This window comes from Pocillopora verrucosa, chromosome 7 (assembly GCF_036669915.1).
Source record: "Pocillopora verrucosa isolate sample1 chromosome 7, ASM3666991v2, whole genome shotgun sequence".
NCBI classification, from domain to species: domain Eukaryota; kingdom Metazoa; phylum Cnidaria; class Anthozoa; order Scleractinia; family Pocilloporidae; genus Pocillopora; species Pocillopora verrucosa.
Genome location: NC_089318.1, coordinates 17,566,606 through 17,583,761, shown reverse-complemented (window position 1 = coordinate 17,583,761; position 17,156 = coordinate 17,566,606). Strand labels below are relative to the sequence as shown.

Sequence of the window (17,156 nt, the reverse complement as noted above, 5' to 3'; positions counted from 1 at the left end):
CTTATTCTCCTTTCTAGCTGCTACGCATCTTCTAGTAAATAACCTGACAAATTAATCTCTTCTCAGTCCCTCTGCCGGATAAACGTTCTGATTAGGTAGGAAGGAGTACGCGTAACTCACTTACGGCAGTTGACGGGTTAGAAATGTCTTTCAATGATTGAGACGGTAATTGGTCGGGAAACAGACAACACCGCATTTACAAAAATAAATGATTAATACAGCAATTAACCAAAAGATGCTCGTTCTTTAATTCTGTTTTCGTATACCACATTCGTATATGCGAAGCGTAACGCCACAAGGCTAACAGATCTTGTAAAAAAAAACAACAGTTATGATGGGTGATTTATTTTCATACGCGTTAGATTCGGACATAACCAAGCTACGGTTTCTCCGAGAATCAGAGAGAATCCAAGTTCTCTCTTGCGCGACAAGGATAAAGCAGTAGGTAAGACCCTGGATAAGAGGGCACGAAGCCCTAACAGCCCCTGATTGGTACTCAGTGCTCCACAATAAACCAACTTATCACACGCCAATTCGCCCGAGTGACTGATCTGTTTTAGGATTAGCCGTAATGGCCTGAACCGCTACTATGGCCTCGTTAATCCGCGTTTGGAGATCTCGTAATTCTGTGACGTGCAATAACCTGATTATTTTGGCGGCCTCGTTAACTGCAGAGTCTGAAATAAAAAGCATAGAGATTAGAACATTAGCAAAACGCTACAATTTTACCGTGTACCGTGCCGGTCCGACGATAACCGGTCAAGTCGCCCGAGAGTCAACTTGATAAAAGGGGTAAGTTTCTGAAGAAACTGTAGAGCTGCGTTTGTGGAAGAGTATAACAAGGTAATTTGGTATCATCAACTGAGTTGATAACGTGAATTGGCCACTGTAAAGAGTTTCAAAGCTGACGTTCCGAGCGTTAGCCCTTCGTCAGAGTAAGGGACGAAGGGCTGACGCTCGAAACGTTAGCTCGGAAACTCTTAACGGTGGCCAATTAACGTTACCAACGGAGTTGATAATACCAAATTGCCTCGACAGTCATCTCGCTCAAAGTCATCTCACCCAGAACCCGAGTCGTGGAGCCCGAAATTTTAGTCCAGTCGCCCGAAGGAACAAATACTGAAGAAAGATGAGACTTACGGACTGTAAATAGGCAGTAAAGTTGAGGAAACATTACCACCAAAGCGCTCTTTGTTTCCGACCACACCAAGAAGATGATGATCAGAATAGTAAAATGTTCGCGTGACGATTCTAAAAGCATTGTCCCTTCCTACAGAGTTCTTCCACTTTAAATTGTAGGTCCGAGTCTATTTAGGATTGTCATGAAGTGAAATTATTATTTATGGTTCGTTGTTTTGTATGACTATGGCAACCTTGACTGCTCTCAGTTGACATCAGTACACGTAGGTTTCATACGGATGGGCAAATCTAAAAATCGCACCAGTAGTAATCGATATTTTAGGACAATTTCCTCCGTAGACTAAAATATAAAGAACAGTAACACAATCTGTTTTGTCTGAGACAGTAAATTAATTAAAAACAGAGGATTGGGTTTAGTTAAAAAAAAAACTTAGTTTTAACACAGCGAGTTGATGACAAGCTTACTAAAAAAATACTCCGCCGACCGAAAAAATCTATTCACGCCGAAATACCTGAAACGGAATTGAAGTGTGATCAAGTTTCGATCGAGCGATTGCCCTTCTTCTCTACTGCAACGAAAGGCTGGATTAAAGGCCGACTTTGCGCCCCAAAATACTATAAACGCAGACGCTGGAAATAAGGAAACACAAACCTCCTGTGTCAAATCCCAAGTCAACTTTGTGGAGAGGAATTACATCTTCAGCGTTTTGATTCTATGACAGAAAGACACCCAATATCAAATAAATAAATGATTCAATAATTCAATAGCACCAGTATACAAGATTTTTTTTACTCCGCTAACTATTAAAAGTGTTAAACTAACAAAACCATTAACAAATTTCAAAGTTAGAGTTGACCTAAGTGTCTGTCCATCATTTGTGTAGGTAAATTTGAAGTTCAAAATGCTTCGCTTTGCCATTGTATAACATTAGCACAGCATAATTTTCATTTGAGCTGAAACCACGGGGTGAGGCTAACCTATTTATAGCATGCTCGCTCTGATGATCATCTTTGACTTTCCCCCACTAAAAACTCCTTTATGTTAAAATGAAACAGTTTCAGTGCAGTGCATGTATCACTCCTTCACTTAAAACAATTGATTTCTTTGTTTCAAAATATCTATTTATTAAGAATAAGTTTTGCCTAAAAAAATAATCTCAAGCTACTTGCCGATTTTTTCTTAGTCTTGGAGGCGAATGATGATAGCTTGCCTTCAATAAGTGAGCGGATAGCCTGCCATGATAAAAGCCAAAAAAATTAATAAAAAAAAAAAAAAAAAAAAAAAAAAAGAACAGAAAAGAAACAATTGGCTCGTGCGGTCAAAATCTGGCTCAGTTAAATTTTCAAAATACTTTGCTAAGTGGGACATTCAGTAACATCTTTCTCCATTAACTTAGTTGTCATATCTGCCAAATACCAGCTGTGGGGTGAGATGACCTAATAAAAACTCTCACACTTACCTGTAGTAAAACAAAATGATCAGGGTGTTCTGGTAGGCTAAGAAGTCTTGACAAAGACGCTACCCCAGCTTTAAGATCTGGATTATCTACTATAATTAAAGAATAAAATAGTACATTAGCTTCATATATTTATAGTGTCCATATTTGAATCTTGAGACTGACTGTCATATATAGTGAACCACTAGGAGCAAATCTGGTCGGTAGTGTTTTTCAGACGTTCTGTTAGCGTCTTAGCCATCTGTTAGAATTCATACAGCATGTGTTGCATTCATTCCTTGTCCTACAATATTCCTTATCAGTGCATGCATATTTGACTGCAAGGTTTCTTGGCTGAGGGTTTATATCAATTAACTAATTTATTTTTTATTTATTTATTCAGTCATTTTATTTCACTTTATTTTTCCCTTCTACTAAGCCATCTGGCTTTAGTGAGACACATGCTCATAAGGGGGGCTTAGGGTGGGGGGTCTTGGGCCTAGTTGTAGGTTTGGCAGGTCAGTGGGGTGTTCTAGCACCTTGAGGTGCGATTGCAATTTCAGTTCCTGTGCACCTAGCCTCCTTTTGCAACTTGGGTATTAGCAGTTTGTTATGGATATGCACCTCATGATTGGTTGTCACCCATGACCTACTTGTGTGAAGAATTTCACAGCTGACATCAAAGAAATTTTTTTTGCTATTACGATGATGATGACAATGAAAACAATAATGACTATGACACTGATGGTTTTTGCAAAGGGAGGAAAACTGGAGAATGCCCAGAAAAACCATCAGAGCAAGGACAAGAACCAACCACAAACTCGACCCATACAGGATGCCTGGCCCTGGAACCAAAGCCAGGCTGCAGTTGCAGGAGGTGAACACTATAATTACAGTACACTGTCAATCAAGGCTCACATGCTCATAACACAGCCAAATTACTGACTCAAAAAGAGACACAACCAAAGGTATGCAAGATGAGGAAGGAGGGAAGGGTATGGGTGGGGGTCAAGTCCTCATTCAATCTCTGGACAATTTCTTAGTTCTTTTTTGCAAATGTTATTGTTTACACTTTCACTTAATTTAACTCTGACGGCCATGCTACATGCATTTTAAATCTGTTTTCCCAAACCATAGACTTTGAATATGAGCATCCATGTGCAGAATGTATAGTTTCTATCAAATAAAATCAACAGAAATATTCATACCAGTCAAATTAATCAAGCTGTCATCAAGTGAACTCTCTCCTACTAATTCAACCTCTTCTTTCTTGACAGTTTGACCAACTGCATTGTACATTTCAGCTAGAGAAGAGTAAAGAAAAAAGGAGTTGTCCTTAACCCTTTAACTCCCACAAGTGACCAAGACAGAATTTCTCCTTACAATATCAATACAATATCAAGCAGAGAAATGATGAGAATAGAGAAAAATATCAGTTAGGGGGTTATTGGTTGATCCAATACCAAATTCTTTAAATAGCATCACGTGAACTAGATGGCAGACAGTAAGGAGAATTATTAATGAGATCTTGGGAGTTGAAGGGTTAGGGCTACAGGCCTATACATCCAATCCTCAAATTATAGACAAAAGGAATGGTATTGGAATGAATTTTCTCTTGAAACTTTCAAATCTAATTTTTCACTCTAGCCTTGGGTTATCTTTAACCAGCTTTGAACAACCCAGCTCAGAACTCTTGACCCATGATCCAGCCCTTATAACCTTCTGCTACCACATCATCTGCAAATCATTGCAGTTTTTATTTTTCCTTTGTTAACCTTATAACCCTAAGAGTGACAAGCATCTAATTTCTCCTTACATGATCACCTCAGAATTGCATATTTAGGTCACAGGAATAAAGGAAATGATCATCAAGTAAAGAAGCACTTGATTGTTAAACAAATTCTCCATGTGAGTACCTTGGGAAATGTATAGAGAACAGTATGGAGAATATACAAACTGATGTTAGGGTGTAGGGGTTAAGCTTATCACATGCATATACGCATAGAAGGCATTATGACATTGTGCATACACTTCATGGCGATTGGGAATGAGCTAGAGGAAAGAAGATGTTAACTTATGGCTATGAGGAACCTATTAATTACAAAAGAAGAGTGACTGAAGTACTACCAACCATTCTCAGCATATTCAACTCTCACAGCATGAGACAGTAACCAGTCAACTACACTGAGCTTTTGTGAAAAATCCAAAGGGCATTGCAGATCATCTAAATACTGAAAAAAAAAATTAATAAATTTAAATTCTTTTCAGTCCCAAGTTCAGTAAGCATCAGCACCATTTTTAGAGAAAAAAATGATGACCTTGTCTAATATCAAGCCAATAAGCCCAGCTATAGGAGAGCAAAAATAAAATGTGGGATCAAGGTATTAACAGCCCACGGGGCAATCAGTTCTTAGGCAAGCAAGAACCAAGTATTTCTTTGTGAAAAGTATGGCTACCGTCTTAGGTTTTTAAAGCAGAGGAAAGCTAGAGAAAGAAAAAATTCAACCGTGAGGTTAGACATTAAGCAAGATGAAGGAGAGGGGAGTGGTGAGGAATGGAAAATTTTTTCTCTTTCCTCAGTGTTCCATCTTTCCTCATTGTCCTTCTAATCTTCAACTAAACTGAAACATGGAGGTCCAGCAAACAACCCCTAGCTTACAGCACTTAAACTTGCTTTCCCTACTAAGATGCACTTGGCACTGCAGGTTAAGAGGTAATTAGGTTGTTTTTCAAGTGGGTAAAATAGTCTGGAAATTGATACCTGAAGACAGCCTGAGACCACACAAGGCCATCCATCTTGGGATATTTCCCATACTGTGACTACTGCAAAATAATTTCTCCTAATTTTCCCAGATAATAACCTTTTTCTTAAGTTCCAATGGGTAACATGCGCTTAACCTTAAACCGCCTCTAAGTTTCTTGTCCGTTTGACCGTAAAAAAGAAAAAAACCAATAAATTATGTATCTAATAATTATTATTTGTTCCACGTGTAACTTCACTCGAGCTTACAATTCTTCTGGACTACTCAAAGGACAAAGACATGAATAAGCATTCACTTTCCGAGCAAAATTTCCATCAAACCTCTTTATTTCACTACGGAAACTGTTCTTTCCGGTTTGGTCGGAAATATTCACCTTTTTAAAAGTTTTTGTCCATTCATTCTTTTTTGTATCTCTGAGTTCCTCTCGCTCTTCTATTCTGTAATATCGAATTTTCTGGTCTTCCAGCCACACAACAAGGTTTCTGAATTCATCTTCATCTGAAGGTTAAACAAGACATTTACATGACGCCACGTTGTTATGGGATGACGTGCCCAAATTCTACAGAAGCGTTGTATGGTATTGTACTTGTACAAAACTATCGGGCCGATAAATCAAAAATTTTTTCTTGTAAATATTTTCACATTGACTACAGGTTACTTACTGTTTACTTGAAATGATGGGTGATGATATCCCAAGGCTTTCAGTTTTCGTCTGAACATGCTCATAGGATTGCGTAAGTGAATTCCTGTTAAGTTCCTCTCATCGTACAACGAGCGTTTGAAAAACGTGGGGTAAATAATTGTTTGTTTAGTATTGCAGACGAGAAGGGACTAGGGCGAGAATTGACTGCGGGCTCACTGAAGTTTTAAAATGGCGGACGAACACAGACAATTAGTGTTTTAGATTGATTGCGCGTAATTGCCAATTTCCCGCGGTTTTTACAGAGGATTTTGTTGCGACGAAGTGTGTGTTTCCAAGATCAAAAAATAACTTGAGAATACATTTAAGCATAAGTGGAAAAAATGGTTCATCTATGGAGATGTCTACAATATCGTGGTGTCAATCCTTGTTCGAGCGCTTTGGAACGGGTTTTGAGGTTCGCAGGGAACAGCGGCTGTGATCAATCCTCTAGAAGTACCCATACAGACAGCAACAAGACCTCACAACTTTGGTTCGACCTCGATAAACTTGAAACAATGAATCGGCGAGAGCTACAACAGCTTTGCAAGAAATGTGGTATAAAAGCGAACAACAAAACTTCGATTCTTGTTAGTGATTTGAAGGAATTTCACTCGCTTCAACTCACGAACCCGAATTCAGTTCTGCGCTTCCCTTTCATAGCTCAAACAAATTCTGAAAATTTTACCCCGGTAAAGGGTGACAAAAAGTATTTTCTTCCAACTGGACTAAAGCTAGATAAAAATAATATCTTATTTAGCTCTACCGAGTCCCCTGGTCAGTGGATAAGTGGGGAGGTGAAAAAATTACACAAAGCCGTGAAATCAAAAGGAATTATCACAAAGACTGTGGGAGAGTACAAAGGTACAACAGATAAAACAAAACAAGGGGAATTTCCAGTTAAAGGAGACATGTATTTGGCTAAAAATGCAAGTGTTTCAGCCATTTTGAATAGTGCATCAAACAGGTTCATGATTGCCATTTGGCAGAAACAACAGATAGAAAAGATGGGCGAGGAAATGTTTAATGAGTACAGAAATTTATTAGCAAAAAGTGGTAAAAAATTTCACTCATGCATGACAGACATTCTTCACAAAAAGACTGAGGAGACAGGGGAGTTTCCAGAACTTGTTTCAAGCTTGATTAAAAGCGTCTCCAAAACTGGGATTTTAAAGCTTCTTACAAAGGACAAAGTGCTGGCCACAGAGGAGTATGTAACACACTCTTCTATTGGTTATTCAGGCACTTTTGATGGACTAGCCATATATAATGGGGTACCTTGTCTGATCGAATGGAAAACATCACAAAACCCCAGACCAACACTGGATAGTTGTTTTGATGCTCCATTTCAAGTGGTGGCCTATGCAGGGGCTATCAATTCTCATCCTGTTATGAGGATTCCTGTAACAAGTTGTTTGATTGTTGTTGCTCATCATGATGGCTCAGAGGCAGATGTTCATTGGATGGACTTAGATACCTGTGAGAAATTCTGGCAAAAGTGGCTGATTAAAGTGTTGAAGTACAAAGAAAAAGCAGAAAGTGTTTCAGAGAAAAGTGATGCCTCTTGAAAAAATATCAATGTGTTCTACCATACCTGAGATTCAAAATTGATTGGGTACTATCTTCCAACACTTTCCTGTTTTCAGGAAGAATGAAACAAAACTCATCAGTGTATACATTAATGCAAGATTTATTTAAATCATTCACCCATATACTTCTTACTTCCTTTGCCCAGTGGAGGAAGATGTAGTAACTTAAGGTTAAGGGAGGTCATAAATATTACCTCCCCCTTGGTTAGAACCTCACTCTGTACATTACAAGTAACTCCTGCCCTCAACACATTTCTTAGCAATCTGTGATACTTTACAAGACCCCTTTTTGTGGTGCTTCTGGATCAGAAAAAAATTGACTGGGTAAAACTGTGTGAACTGACCTTTTGACCTGACCCTATGACCCAATTTAAGGCTCCAACGCAGAGCTCTCCTTCCAAGCAAACCTGAGTCCAGAATACTACTGCATATTTCATTTGTTGCTAGGGCTGGAGGAGATTTTTGCTCCAGAGGCCATATTTTTTCTATCTCTATTAAAATTATGTTGGAAGGTTCACTGCTTGTTATGTGTTGGGTTGGGTAACTGGTTGTTTGGTCCTATGTTTAATTTTGCTAAGGACCAGTTCACCAAGGTCTAAGGTCATTTCACTGACATCTCAGGTCTGGTTAGGTTATTTCACTCACGAAACAATTGCAAAACGAAGGCAGTTCATGTCTTCAGACGTACTAAAAAAATCCAGTTTGGAAGCTGCATCAAAATATCCTTGAGTTAGACTGTGAGGATAGCAGCTTCTAAATGTTCATACAGATCAGTGAGAGATAGAGAAAAGAGAGCTGAGATTTTGTTACTGCACAAGTAAGGGGCCAATTTGTTAAGCAATTGTACTTGGAGTAGTGATGACTTAAAAGGTGTGGTTACACACACTACAGTAAATGGCATTTACCGCATTGGATCATCCTTCGGTGTATCACACGTGAGGTTACACGAAACTTGTCATTGATTTGCCAATGAATTTGACTTGAATGTGCCTTAAATCTTTAAACACGCCAAAGTTTGGAGCGTAAAATTTTATTTCATTTAACTGTCGGCTCAGTTCAGTTCCTAGTTGCTCTTATCGTCATTGAAGCAGCTCATAGCCTGAAAAAGCACAGGCTTTGAATTTGAATTGACCAATAAGATTGTGCATACTATATACATATATACTATACTATATACAGTTCTGTTGTGAAATGTACTGTACCCAAAACATTGACTACAGCTGAGACATCTGGCATCTGTTTCGCGGAAAATCGGAAGAAACAAAATTGGTTCCTGTTATGATGCGTTCAGTTACAATAGTTCAATCAGTGAACAATTACTGTGAGGCTGAGTGCCTGGAGCTAATTAGGAAGACTTCAACAAGAGTTGCCGGAGGTAGAACAGATTTCCCAAAGGATTAATCATGATCACCAATGAGTATGTTTATAATGAAAATTCGAGACTCCACCGGCTTCTGATAAATTCGAAACGTTATAATGTCGTTTCAAAGGTGGATGCATGTCTGTGAGTGCTCGGGCGTTTGTAACGGCAAAATTTAGGCGCACATGCATGTGAAAAGGAAGTGAAAATCATTTGGAAATCATGCAGAAAAACTCTTTACTTTACCAAAAGATTCTCTCCTGGTCTAAAACCAGTTCTTGAAAGCTACAAGTGAAAAGGTTGGCACTCACTCACACGCGTTAGATCCTTGACGTACGGCGACTTGTGACTGAACTTAGGAAAACCTGAGGTATAAATTAAGGCTTCTTATTTAGCAACTGAGTTAACCAATTTTTACAATACAAATTAATGAATCCATTTTACATCACTCATTACTTTGTTCATCCACGACATTTGAGCATCTCACGAGCGTCAGCTATAGACACACAAGTGTTCTTTACGTCTAAAGCTTCAAGAGGAGCCTAGCTTTACATGGTCATTTGGACAGATTTTCATGTAATTCTGTTCAAGAACTATCAAAAATTGCCCCTCAACCTTATTTCTAAAAGTCCTGTTGCCTCGACCTTCTTTAAGCTACCTTTTGTTTACGTCCTCTTGGTACACTTTTGCCAGTAATTTGCAAGATTTTCAACCTGTCCCTTGAACTGAATCATGAACATTTACCAGCGTCTAACGTCTTTGAAAACTGTTATTTTATCTTCTTTATTCAAGAATTCCTCCCTCAATAATGAAGTTCTTAGCAATTCAGACCGATTTCTAATCTGAAAGCCGTTTCTTAAATTAACGAGAAAGTAGTGGTTCTTCGTCTTGTTCAGTATCTGGAGCCTAAAAATCTCAGTGAACCACTAAAATCTACAAGCGATTTCACTGTTGCGAGACGGCTTTACCTATTAACTTACATTTGAAAGTGAAAAACATAAATCGTCGATGCAGCGTGAAGACCTCTTCAGAAAGAGAGGAATATTTAGTTCTACAAATTAGCATATATGGATCGGAGGAAAGGAACTCGGCTGTTTTACCAACATGTCTATTCTCATTGTTGTTTTAAGGTCAGTTTGACTGACATTTCTATGGAATATAGCAACTGGAAAAATGAAGAGGTGATAAAAATTTCAACATAAACACAGGCACGATGGATACAGGTGAAAAACATAAAATGTAAAACTAGCCATGTTACCCTAGGCCTATACCTAATTATCGTCTGATCCTTTCGGGAGTGTCTTTATGAAGTTGACTGTTGGTCGAAAAAAAGTGCCAAAAAATTTATCCGTTACACGAAATAATTTTACAAATTTAACCTTTAGTCGATTAAAATATTAACCCAACATTTTTTCTGGTGACCACAATGAAAAGATATTGACCATGAGCCGTAAATTGATCCGGTAAAATTTTAACTGTCAGCCTAAAAAGCCATCATCCCATTGAGATCCCCGTTCAGCTGAAGTGTGTAGCCGCGAGCCGGTCTGAAAAATTCCGTTCGGTCCACACTCGCATGGTTCTTTTGCATTGTCCACGAATGTTAATAAGTATTGTGGACGTAAACTTAAAATGAAAACAGACTTAAGAAAAGAAGTTGTGTTTTTCGATAAATTTTGACCTTCAGGCTCTTTCTGACAGAAAGAAAAAAAAAGGGGTATGTGTAGAATATTTTTAATAGTTACCCAGCGCGCTTCCGTCCTATGTATGAAATCGTGTCCTGTTTAGGTAAAAAAAATATAAAAATTTTTGCAACTTAGTGGTCAGATGCTATAATACTCACTGATTGAATTTGGTCGGGCCTAACAGGAAGATACCAGGCTCCTGGTCATCCGCTCGGCCCTCACACTCAGTCAATTAATGCTCACTCTGCGGCAATAAAACTACGAGGGAGTTTATAAGAGAGTTTAGGAAACGACGACGGCGACACCGCAGACAACGTCGGTTAAAAAATGAACTTGTATTTTACCCACGAACCTCGCGATACTCTTCAGTCATTTAGTTTGTTTCTTGCTGTCAAAACTATCTCGAAACTGAATATGGAACACGGAGTTAAATTAGAAATAGGAATTTAAAAAATTAACCGTCGCCGTTCATGTTCTCCAGACGACGCAAAGTTTGGTCGTTTCGCGTTGTTGTTTTGTAGAGGACGCAAAGAAATTTACAAAGCTTTACTACGTACGTGCACAGCCACTTTTCTGCTCATTAAACCTTTTATTTGGTGACTTTCCCGTTGACGTTGCCGTCTTGGTTTTCTTAAACTCCCTATATGATTTCAGGACGGCGATGTGTGATAAAACGTCACCAAAAAAACACAACTTATTTCTTCTAAGATTTTTAACTGATATCTCGATGCGTTGACCGTTTACGATGGCGTTCACGCTACATTCTCGTTGCCGTCGCCTTCGTAATTTTCTTAAAGTCCCTTATAGGTAAACCTCGATATAACGTGATCCATGCCTACCACTATAGCTAGGTGGAGAGCATTTTATCTCCAATTGGTGGTTTTTAACTTCGATTAGATGACATCTAGGGTAGGTATATATTTTTTCCTTTAGCTCAAAAAAATTTAAGACCCGTCTCTGAATGACTATGGCAGGTGAGAGACAGCTGTACTTCAAATTCTAATTTCTGTCGAGAGGGTGCGGAATGAAGAGCACACCTGCGTATCCGGTTCGTGTCTTTTTTCAAGTGAAAAGACTTGCTAACTAGTTAAGCATATAGATTCACATAACGCAAACGAAAGTCACCTGCATTTTTAAATTAAAATGGTTACATACACAAGTTTTTTTTTTTTGAAAGGCAATGAGATCGACTTCCTCGCGGTCGGCGAAATGATCTAAAATAGTAGCATGGTATAGGGTATATTTCAATTTCTCGGTCCTCCTAAACAGCCAGAGGATGAATCAATTGGGTGTCAATCTTTGATCCTTTATAGAACATTTTGGTTTCATCTGTTCCTCTTTCTAGTAAACATAAAAAAAATTGCGGAATAAAAGCCAAAAATCCTTATGTAAAATGTACCCTTTGGAGTCACAATGACTTATTGTTAGTTGCGTTTTTCCGTTTTCCGATATTTTTGAGCTACGATGTTTTGCCATTTTTTATTCCGCCCAGGAATAAAACCGGAACGTAAAATTTAACTTCTCTGACGACAGCCTTTCAAGATCTCACTGAACGGGACTACTCGATCACACCACTCGATCAATCTTTTTTTAAAAGAAAAAACATAAATCATGATTTAAATGCTACTTTCTATGCTTAAGTCTAAAATTGGAATTGGATGACCGAAAAAGCCCGAAAGATGAAACTAGCGTCACTTTTAAACCCGTTATGTTATGGCAACATCGAAACATTTATGCTAATAACCAATAGAACTTTTGCTCTCAAGATTTACATGACAGTAGTTTCCACCATTGTCACAGAATGTCGAAAACAACCGGTGCTTGACTGGCCAGCATATAAAATCTTACCCAAAGACATACAGTTCAGTTGGGATATTGCGCCGACACTTCTCTTTTATTCGAAGTATTTTAGAAGAATGGGCTTTTACTGCATTAAGATGACGTTGTCGTTGCTTTTTCTCCTTCTCTCCACAATTTTTCCTCATTTAGTAATCACTGAAACAAATGTTAGGAAAGATGAAAGTTGTACTGTTAGCCACGCGACACCCGTGTTAGCGGCTCTCGAAAAAGCAGTGTTATTTTACAAAGAAAATGGCGAAGATTTAAACCTAGACGCATATTTTGGTCTTCGTATCGCTGAAGGTAAGAACAGAGTGTTCCATAAGCGAACAAGTAACTTAATTAGAAGTGATTTTTCCTTAGTTTTTGAAAGGTTTCTTAAATTGAAACGAAAGGCCTATATTGGCACTTTGTTTCGGCTTTAGGTTAAACGAAACGTAATTTTTTACCGTGATAGGCGCTAAAATCGCCAATAATTCTAATATTTCCTAGCCTCTCGAACATAATCGACACGTTTTCTTGTTCAGGTATTTTACATGAGTTAATCCGACAAAAGAAAACTGCTACAGCGTTGATAAAGTATTGCATCCTCAAGCAAGTCGTTCAACTTCAGCATTTAGTCTCTCAAATTGTTTCAAAATCGATGGCTTCACTGAGGCGCAGAGATAGGCATTACTTCAAAATGGTTGGATACACAGTGTCACAGCCCTGGCTAACAATAAAAAAGTATAAGAAAATAAACCCTAAACTCGTAACACCGTTCGACAATAAGAAACTTTCAGATGACATTCTGCATGAGTATCAGCCCTGCCTGGCCAGGTTACTTGGCAGTGCCTTATATGGGAGTAGGCCGTGTGACATGCCTAAGGAATGCTTGGAAGTGATGATGCGACCGGGAGAGGTTGGATACGTGCTGACACATCAAGCACTTTATTTCATGTTTGGTGAGCAAAGAGGTTAGTAACCGTCTTTGCCGTGAGAGACAGTATCGATAACTGAGCAAAGATATTGGCAATATAAGTGGCTATCACTTTAGTTCAGAAGGCGGACCAGTTGACAATTTACAGCCAGTCTGATTGACCCCCTGACTGATTTAATTACTATGTGAGTGACAGACGAACTGACTGACTCACTGATTTTATAACAAACGGACCGACTGAATTAATGAATGATTCACTGATTCACTGACTGCTAGGTAACTGATTAATTGACTGACCCATTGATTGACCGACTGACTAATTGACTGACAAACAAACAGACTGAATGACTGATTGACCAACTAACAGACTGACCAACTGACTGACTGATCAACTGAACGACTGTCTCTGATGAGTCAATTGAAAGAATTGAACACGTGATTGATTTGCTTATTTCGAACGAACCTGACCAGCTGACTTATCAATTATTTAGTTGCTAAGTTACTTAATGCTTTAGTTGAATTATTTCAAAAGATTAGCCGTTAATCAATTCATTAACTAATCAGCTGATAACAGGATGTATTGGGTTGATAAATTGATTGATAATTCTATTGATGTATTCTCTCCTCAGGATGCCTGTATGAGTTCTCAAGAAAGATGGAAGAGTTCAGAAGCTCTGTGGAAAAAGTATACGACAAGATTTGCTCCAATATTTACACTCAGCTGTTATTGGTCGAACAAGTTCGTCCTTTCAAGCGGATCGACGCTGATTTAATGATGGAGCAAAGTGTTGTGTGTGGCCTGCTTGGATACTTTGAGTTCTTAACCCCTCATCGGTTGGCGATTATTAAAAGCTGGCAGCGACCGAATGGTTGTTATGGAGAAATCGAAAATGAGGAGGAATTAAATAGAAAACAGGGCTGGAAGACAATGAGGAAATTGCTTGTGGGGAAAGAATTGTCTGGTACGTTTTGAGCGCAATCAATAAAAATAAAGCCCCGTTTAAACATTCGTGATAATTGAAGATGGTTGATGATAGATTCAGCCATCATTCACCATCATTGACAATCACGTTTGCGTTCAAACAGCTCATGACAGTTGATAAGAATTGACAGAATCACGAGGTGAGATCGTGAGATTATGAGTAAACATATTCTCCATACTATTCTCTATACATCTCCTAGACTGATAAGGAGAATTTATCTAACAATCTAGATCTTTTTTAGTAAGTGATCATTTCCTATATTCTCGCGACCTTGATGTTTGACTCAGGGGTGATATTGTAAAGAGAAGTTGGATGCTTGTCAATCCAGCTGGGGCCAAAGAGTTAATCAAGAAAATTTTGTGTTGTATCAATGCAGTAACTCTGGCTGATAAGTTCGTCTATTCTCACTGCCTGTTTGCCAGGTATTTTATATAAATTGTGAGGTGAAATTAAGTTAATCGTTACAGTGTGGATTCTTTCAATTCGCAGATGGATGCGAGTCACACATCACTGGAGTTGGCACAGCCCTACTGTCAATTTACCTTCGTTTCTTAATTTATAACGAGCAGCTGATGGTAAATTCGACCAAAGCTGGCGAATTCTAAGAACTAAAGTCATTGGTAAAAGGCTTTCTCGTTTCTCCTCTTTGACCCTCCTTCAGCTCGGGGAAGGTAAACAACGGATAGTTATCTCGACTCCACCTCACCACCCACATCACAATGTCGGGTTTTCATTATTTAGTTTTATTAATAAAATTCAGCATTGGTTGGGAAGTGTGGAGGGGAGATAGAGGCGCTTGTTTAGCTTAAAAAAAGTGATTGATAATAAATAAAAGAAAGCAGTCCCATGCTTTCAATGTCTGAAGCATTAAATGACCCAAGCCATCAAATTATCGAGCCGTCTAGTGCTCTCTTTCAAGCGATTTAGGTATTATTAGAACGATTTTTGTGGTAAACTGTAGTCTTCAGCAACCGTTAGGGTTTCAAAGATACGTTTTGAGCAATTTTTCTACTCCATTACGTAAATGTCTCAGAGCTTATTAATCGTTTAATGAATATAACGGATTTTATAATAAAGTTCGGATATAACGCGCGCTGTCATTGGTTGAAAGAGCGTGCTCTATGAGAGTATAGAGCATAGAGCTGAGCTAAAGCTGTCACGCCATCTGCCAATTGTACTATGTTCGAGCTTTTCCAGGACTTCTTTTTAGCTTTTTTCCGATAATTGAAAGTGAAATTTCGGAACTGAAGCGAGCCGACAAGTGGCAACGGAAGAATCAAACAAAGGTTTATAAACATACCTAGCGCCGTAATTTACGTTATTAAAACGTGAGCAGATACGAAAATCCTCAAAGGAAAAACAAAATAAACATTCCGAGTTTTAAAGATTTTCGCGCTCAGTTAGATTGCAAGCTTACGTACGGTAACAAAAATCAAATACAGCTAAACACTCGTATAGTATATAAAGTTCAGTGTTCAAAAACAAAACAAAACAAAACAGAAATGATGCAAAATTTAACCAAACTGGCATAATTGTTAAAATTCATACTAATCATGACGGTGTCTGAGCGACTATGATCATGCTGAAGTTCATCGCGGCTCGCTCATCATGGCGATCTCCGGTCATCACAGTAAAGCAAGCCTCAGAAACTACATCGGCCACCCTTCGAGTGAAAAAATAAGAGCTTGCTCTGATATCCTTTCCGATACGTTGAGTGGAAAGTCACATCAGTCACTGCAGCCGAGTTTTGCGGCGCTATCATCACGAGCGATCTTCATGTTCCGGTGAATTCGGCTGTCGTTCACTCAAAAAACACTCGCCTTGAACAGTTTGTTTTCCACCTTGTCATGTGAAAAAACTCGCGTGTTTTTATGAGCCATAATTCGGCTGAAGTTCACTGATCATTTCACTTCAAGATTCTGTATTAGAGACTTAAAAACTTTAGGCAAAAGTGTTGAATTTGACTTGCCGAACTACTTTAGTTTGTAAACTATTGTAGAATTTGAACTTTGATGATTTTTGAACTTTGATGGTTTGACACTTTTGACAGCTTTAGTCTTGTACATCCAATCAGATTATTTGAAGCATTCTGACAGGGATTCTGATTGGCTTATTGTAGCGTGCTTTATGAGAGTATAGAGCATGCTGACGACACTGTTGTTCGCTTTGGAAATAAAGTTTGTTTTGAAAATTGAAAGTAATGCTTGGGTAATTTAACGGATTCTTTATTATAAAACAAATAGAGAAGCCTTGACTGTGCTCTGTTCTGTTATAAAGCACGCAGGAAGCGGCTAGAGCACTCAAGAAGTGGGAAGAAACACTCGACTACGTCTCGTGTTTCTCCCTACACTTCTTTCGTGCTCTAGCCGCTTCCTGCGTGCTTTATAACAGAACAGAGCACAGTCAAGGCTTCTCTATTTGTTAAATAACCGACCATTAATTTACGCGCGACTCTAGGCAAAATCACAGGACAGTTATCATTCAATTCATAACCCATTTACGTTGATATTTGTCCTCCGAGAAATAAAGCCAGCAAATAGAAGCCAGCTCATGAGTTTCACTTCTCATCTTTATCATTTAGCATGGAAAAAAAGGCGAACTCGTTTTGTATTGTCCTTTGGTTGAGAAAGCTGATCTCAAATGCTTCTCCGGAAATCACAAAAAATCAAACAAAATTTCGTTGTCAACGCGCGATAGGAGAATTAATGGGAGGGTTATAAAATGAGTAAGTCCCCTTCTGGCTTGCTTGCTTGTAGCATTAAATGTG

The 17,156-nt window shown here is 38.6% G+C and overlaps 3 protein-coding genes across 4 annotated transcripts; 2 read left to right on the top strand and 1 right to left on the bottom strand.

The window, feature by feature from the left end:
- Positions 1–224: 224 nt before the first annotated feature.
- LOC131784804 (RNA transcription, translation and transport factor protein) lies at positions 225–6,135 on the bottom strand. Of its 2 annotated transcripts, none has more exons than XM_059101635.2 (8): positions 6,001–6,135; positions 5,712–5,836; positions 4,708–4,807; positions 3,785–3,880; positions 2,601–2,689; positions 2,311–2,373; positions 1,793–1,853; positions 225–677 (listed from the first exon to the last, which is right to left on the bottom strand). In XM_059101635.2, the coding sequence occupies exons 1-8, from the start codon at positions 6,062–6,064 to the stop codon at positions 523–525; spliced, it is 753 nt and encodes a 250-aa protein (XP_058957618.1). In that variant the 5' UTR covers positions 6,065–6,135; the 3' UTR covers positions 225–522. The 2 variants fall into 2 exon arrangements, with proteins under 2 accessions (XP_058957618.1, XP_058957619.1); XM_059101636.2 differs by having other exon boundaries at positions 2,601–2,686.
- An 88-nt stretch (positions 6,136–6,223) lies between these two features.
- LOC131784863 (mitochondrial genome maintenance exonuclease 1) lies at positions 6,224–8,123 on the top strand. The gene has a single exon (XM_059101692.2). The coding sequence runs from the start codon at positions 6,362–6,364 to the stop codon at positions 7,583–7,585; it is 1,224 nt and encodes a 407-aa protein (XP_058957675.2). The 5' UTR covers positions 6,224–6,361; the 3' UTR covers positions 7,586–8,123.
- A 4,420-nt stretch (positions 8,124–12,543) lies between these two features.
- Positions 12,544–15,216, top strand: LOC131784873 (UPF0764 protein C16orf89 homolog). Its single transcript, XM_059101701.2, has 4 exons — positions 12,544–12,790; positions 13,015–13,443; positions 14,036–14,368; positions 14,879–15,216. Exons 1-4 carry the CDS (start codon positions 12,565–12,567, stop codon positions 14,992–14,994), a joined length of 1,104 nt encoding a protein of 367 aa, XP_058957684.2. The 5' UTR covers positions 12,544–12,564; the 3' UTR covers positions 14,995–15,216.
- Positions 15,217–17,156: the final 1,940 nt, after the last annotated feature.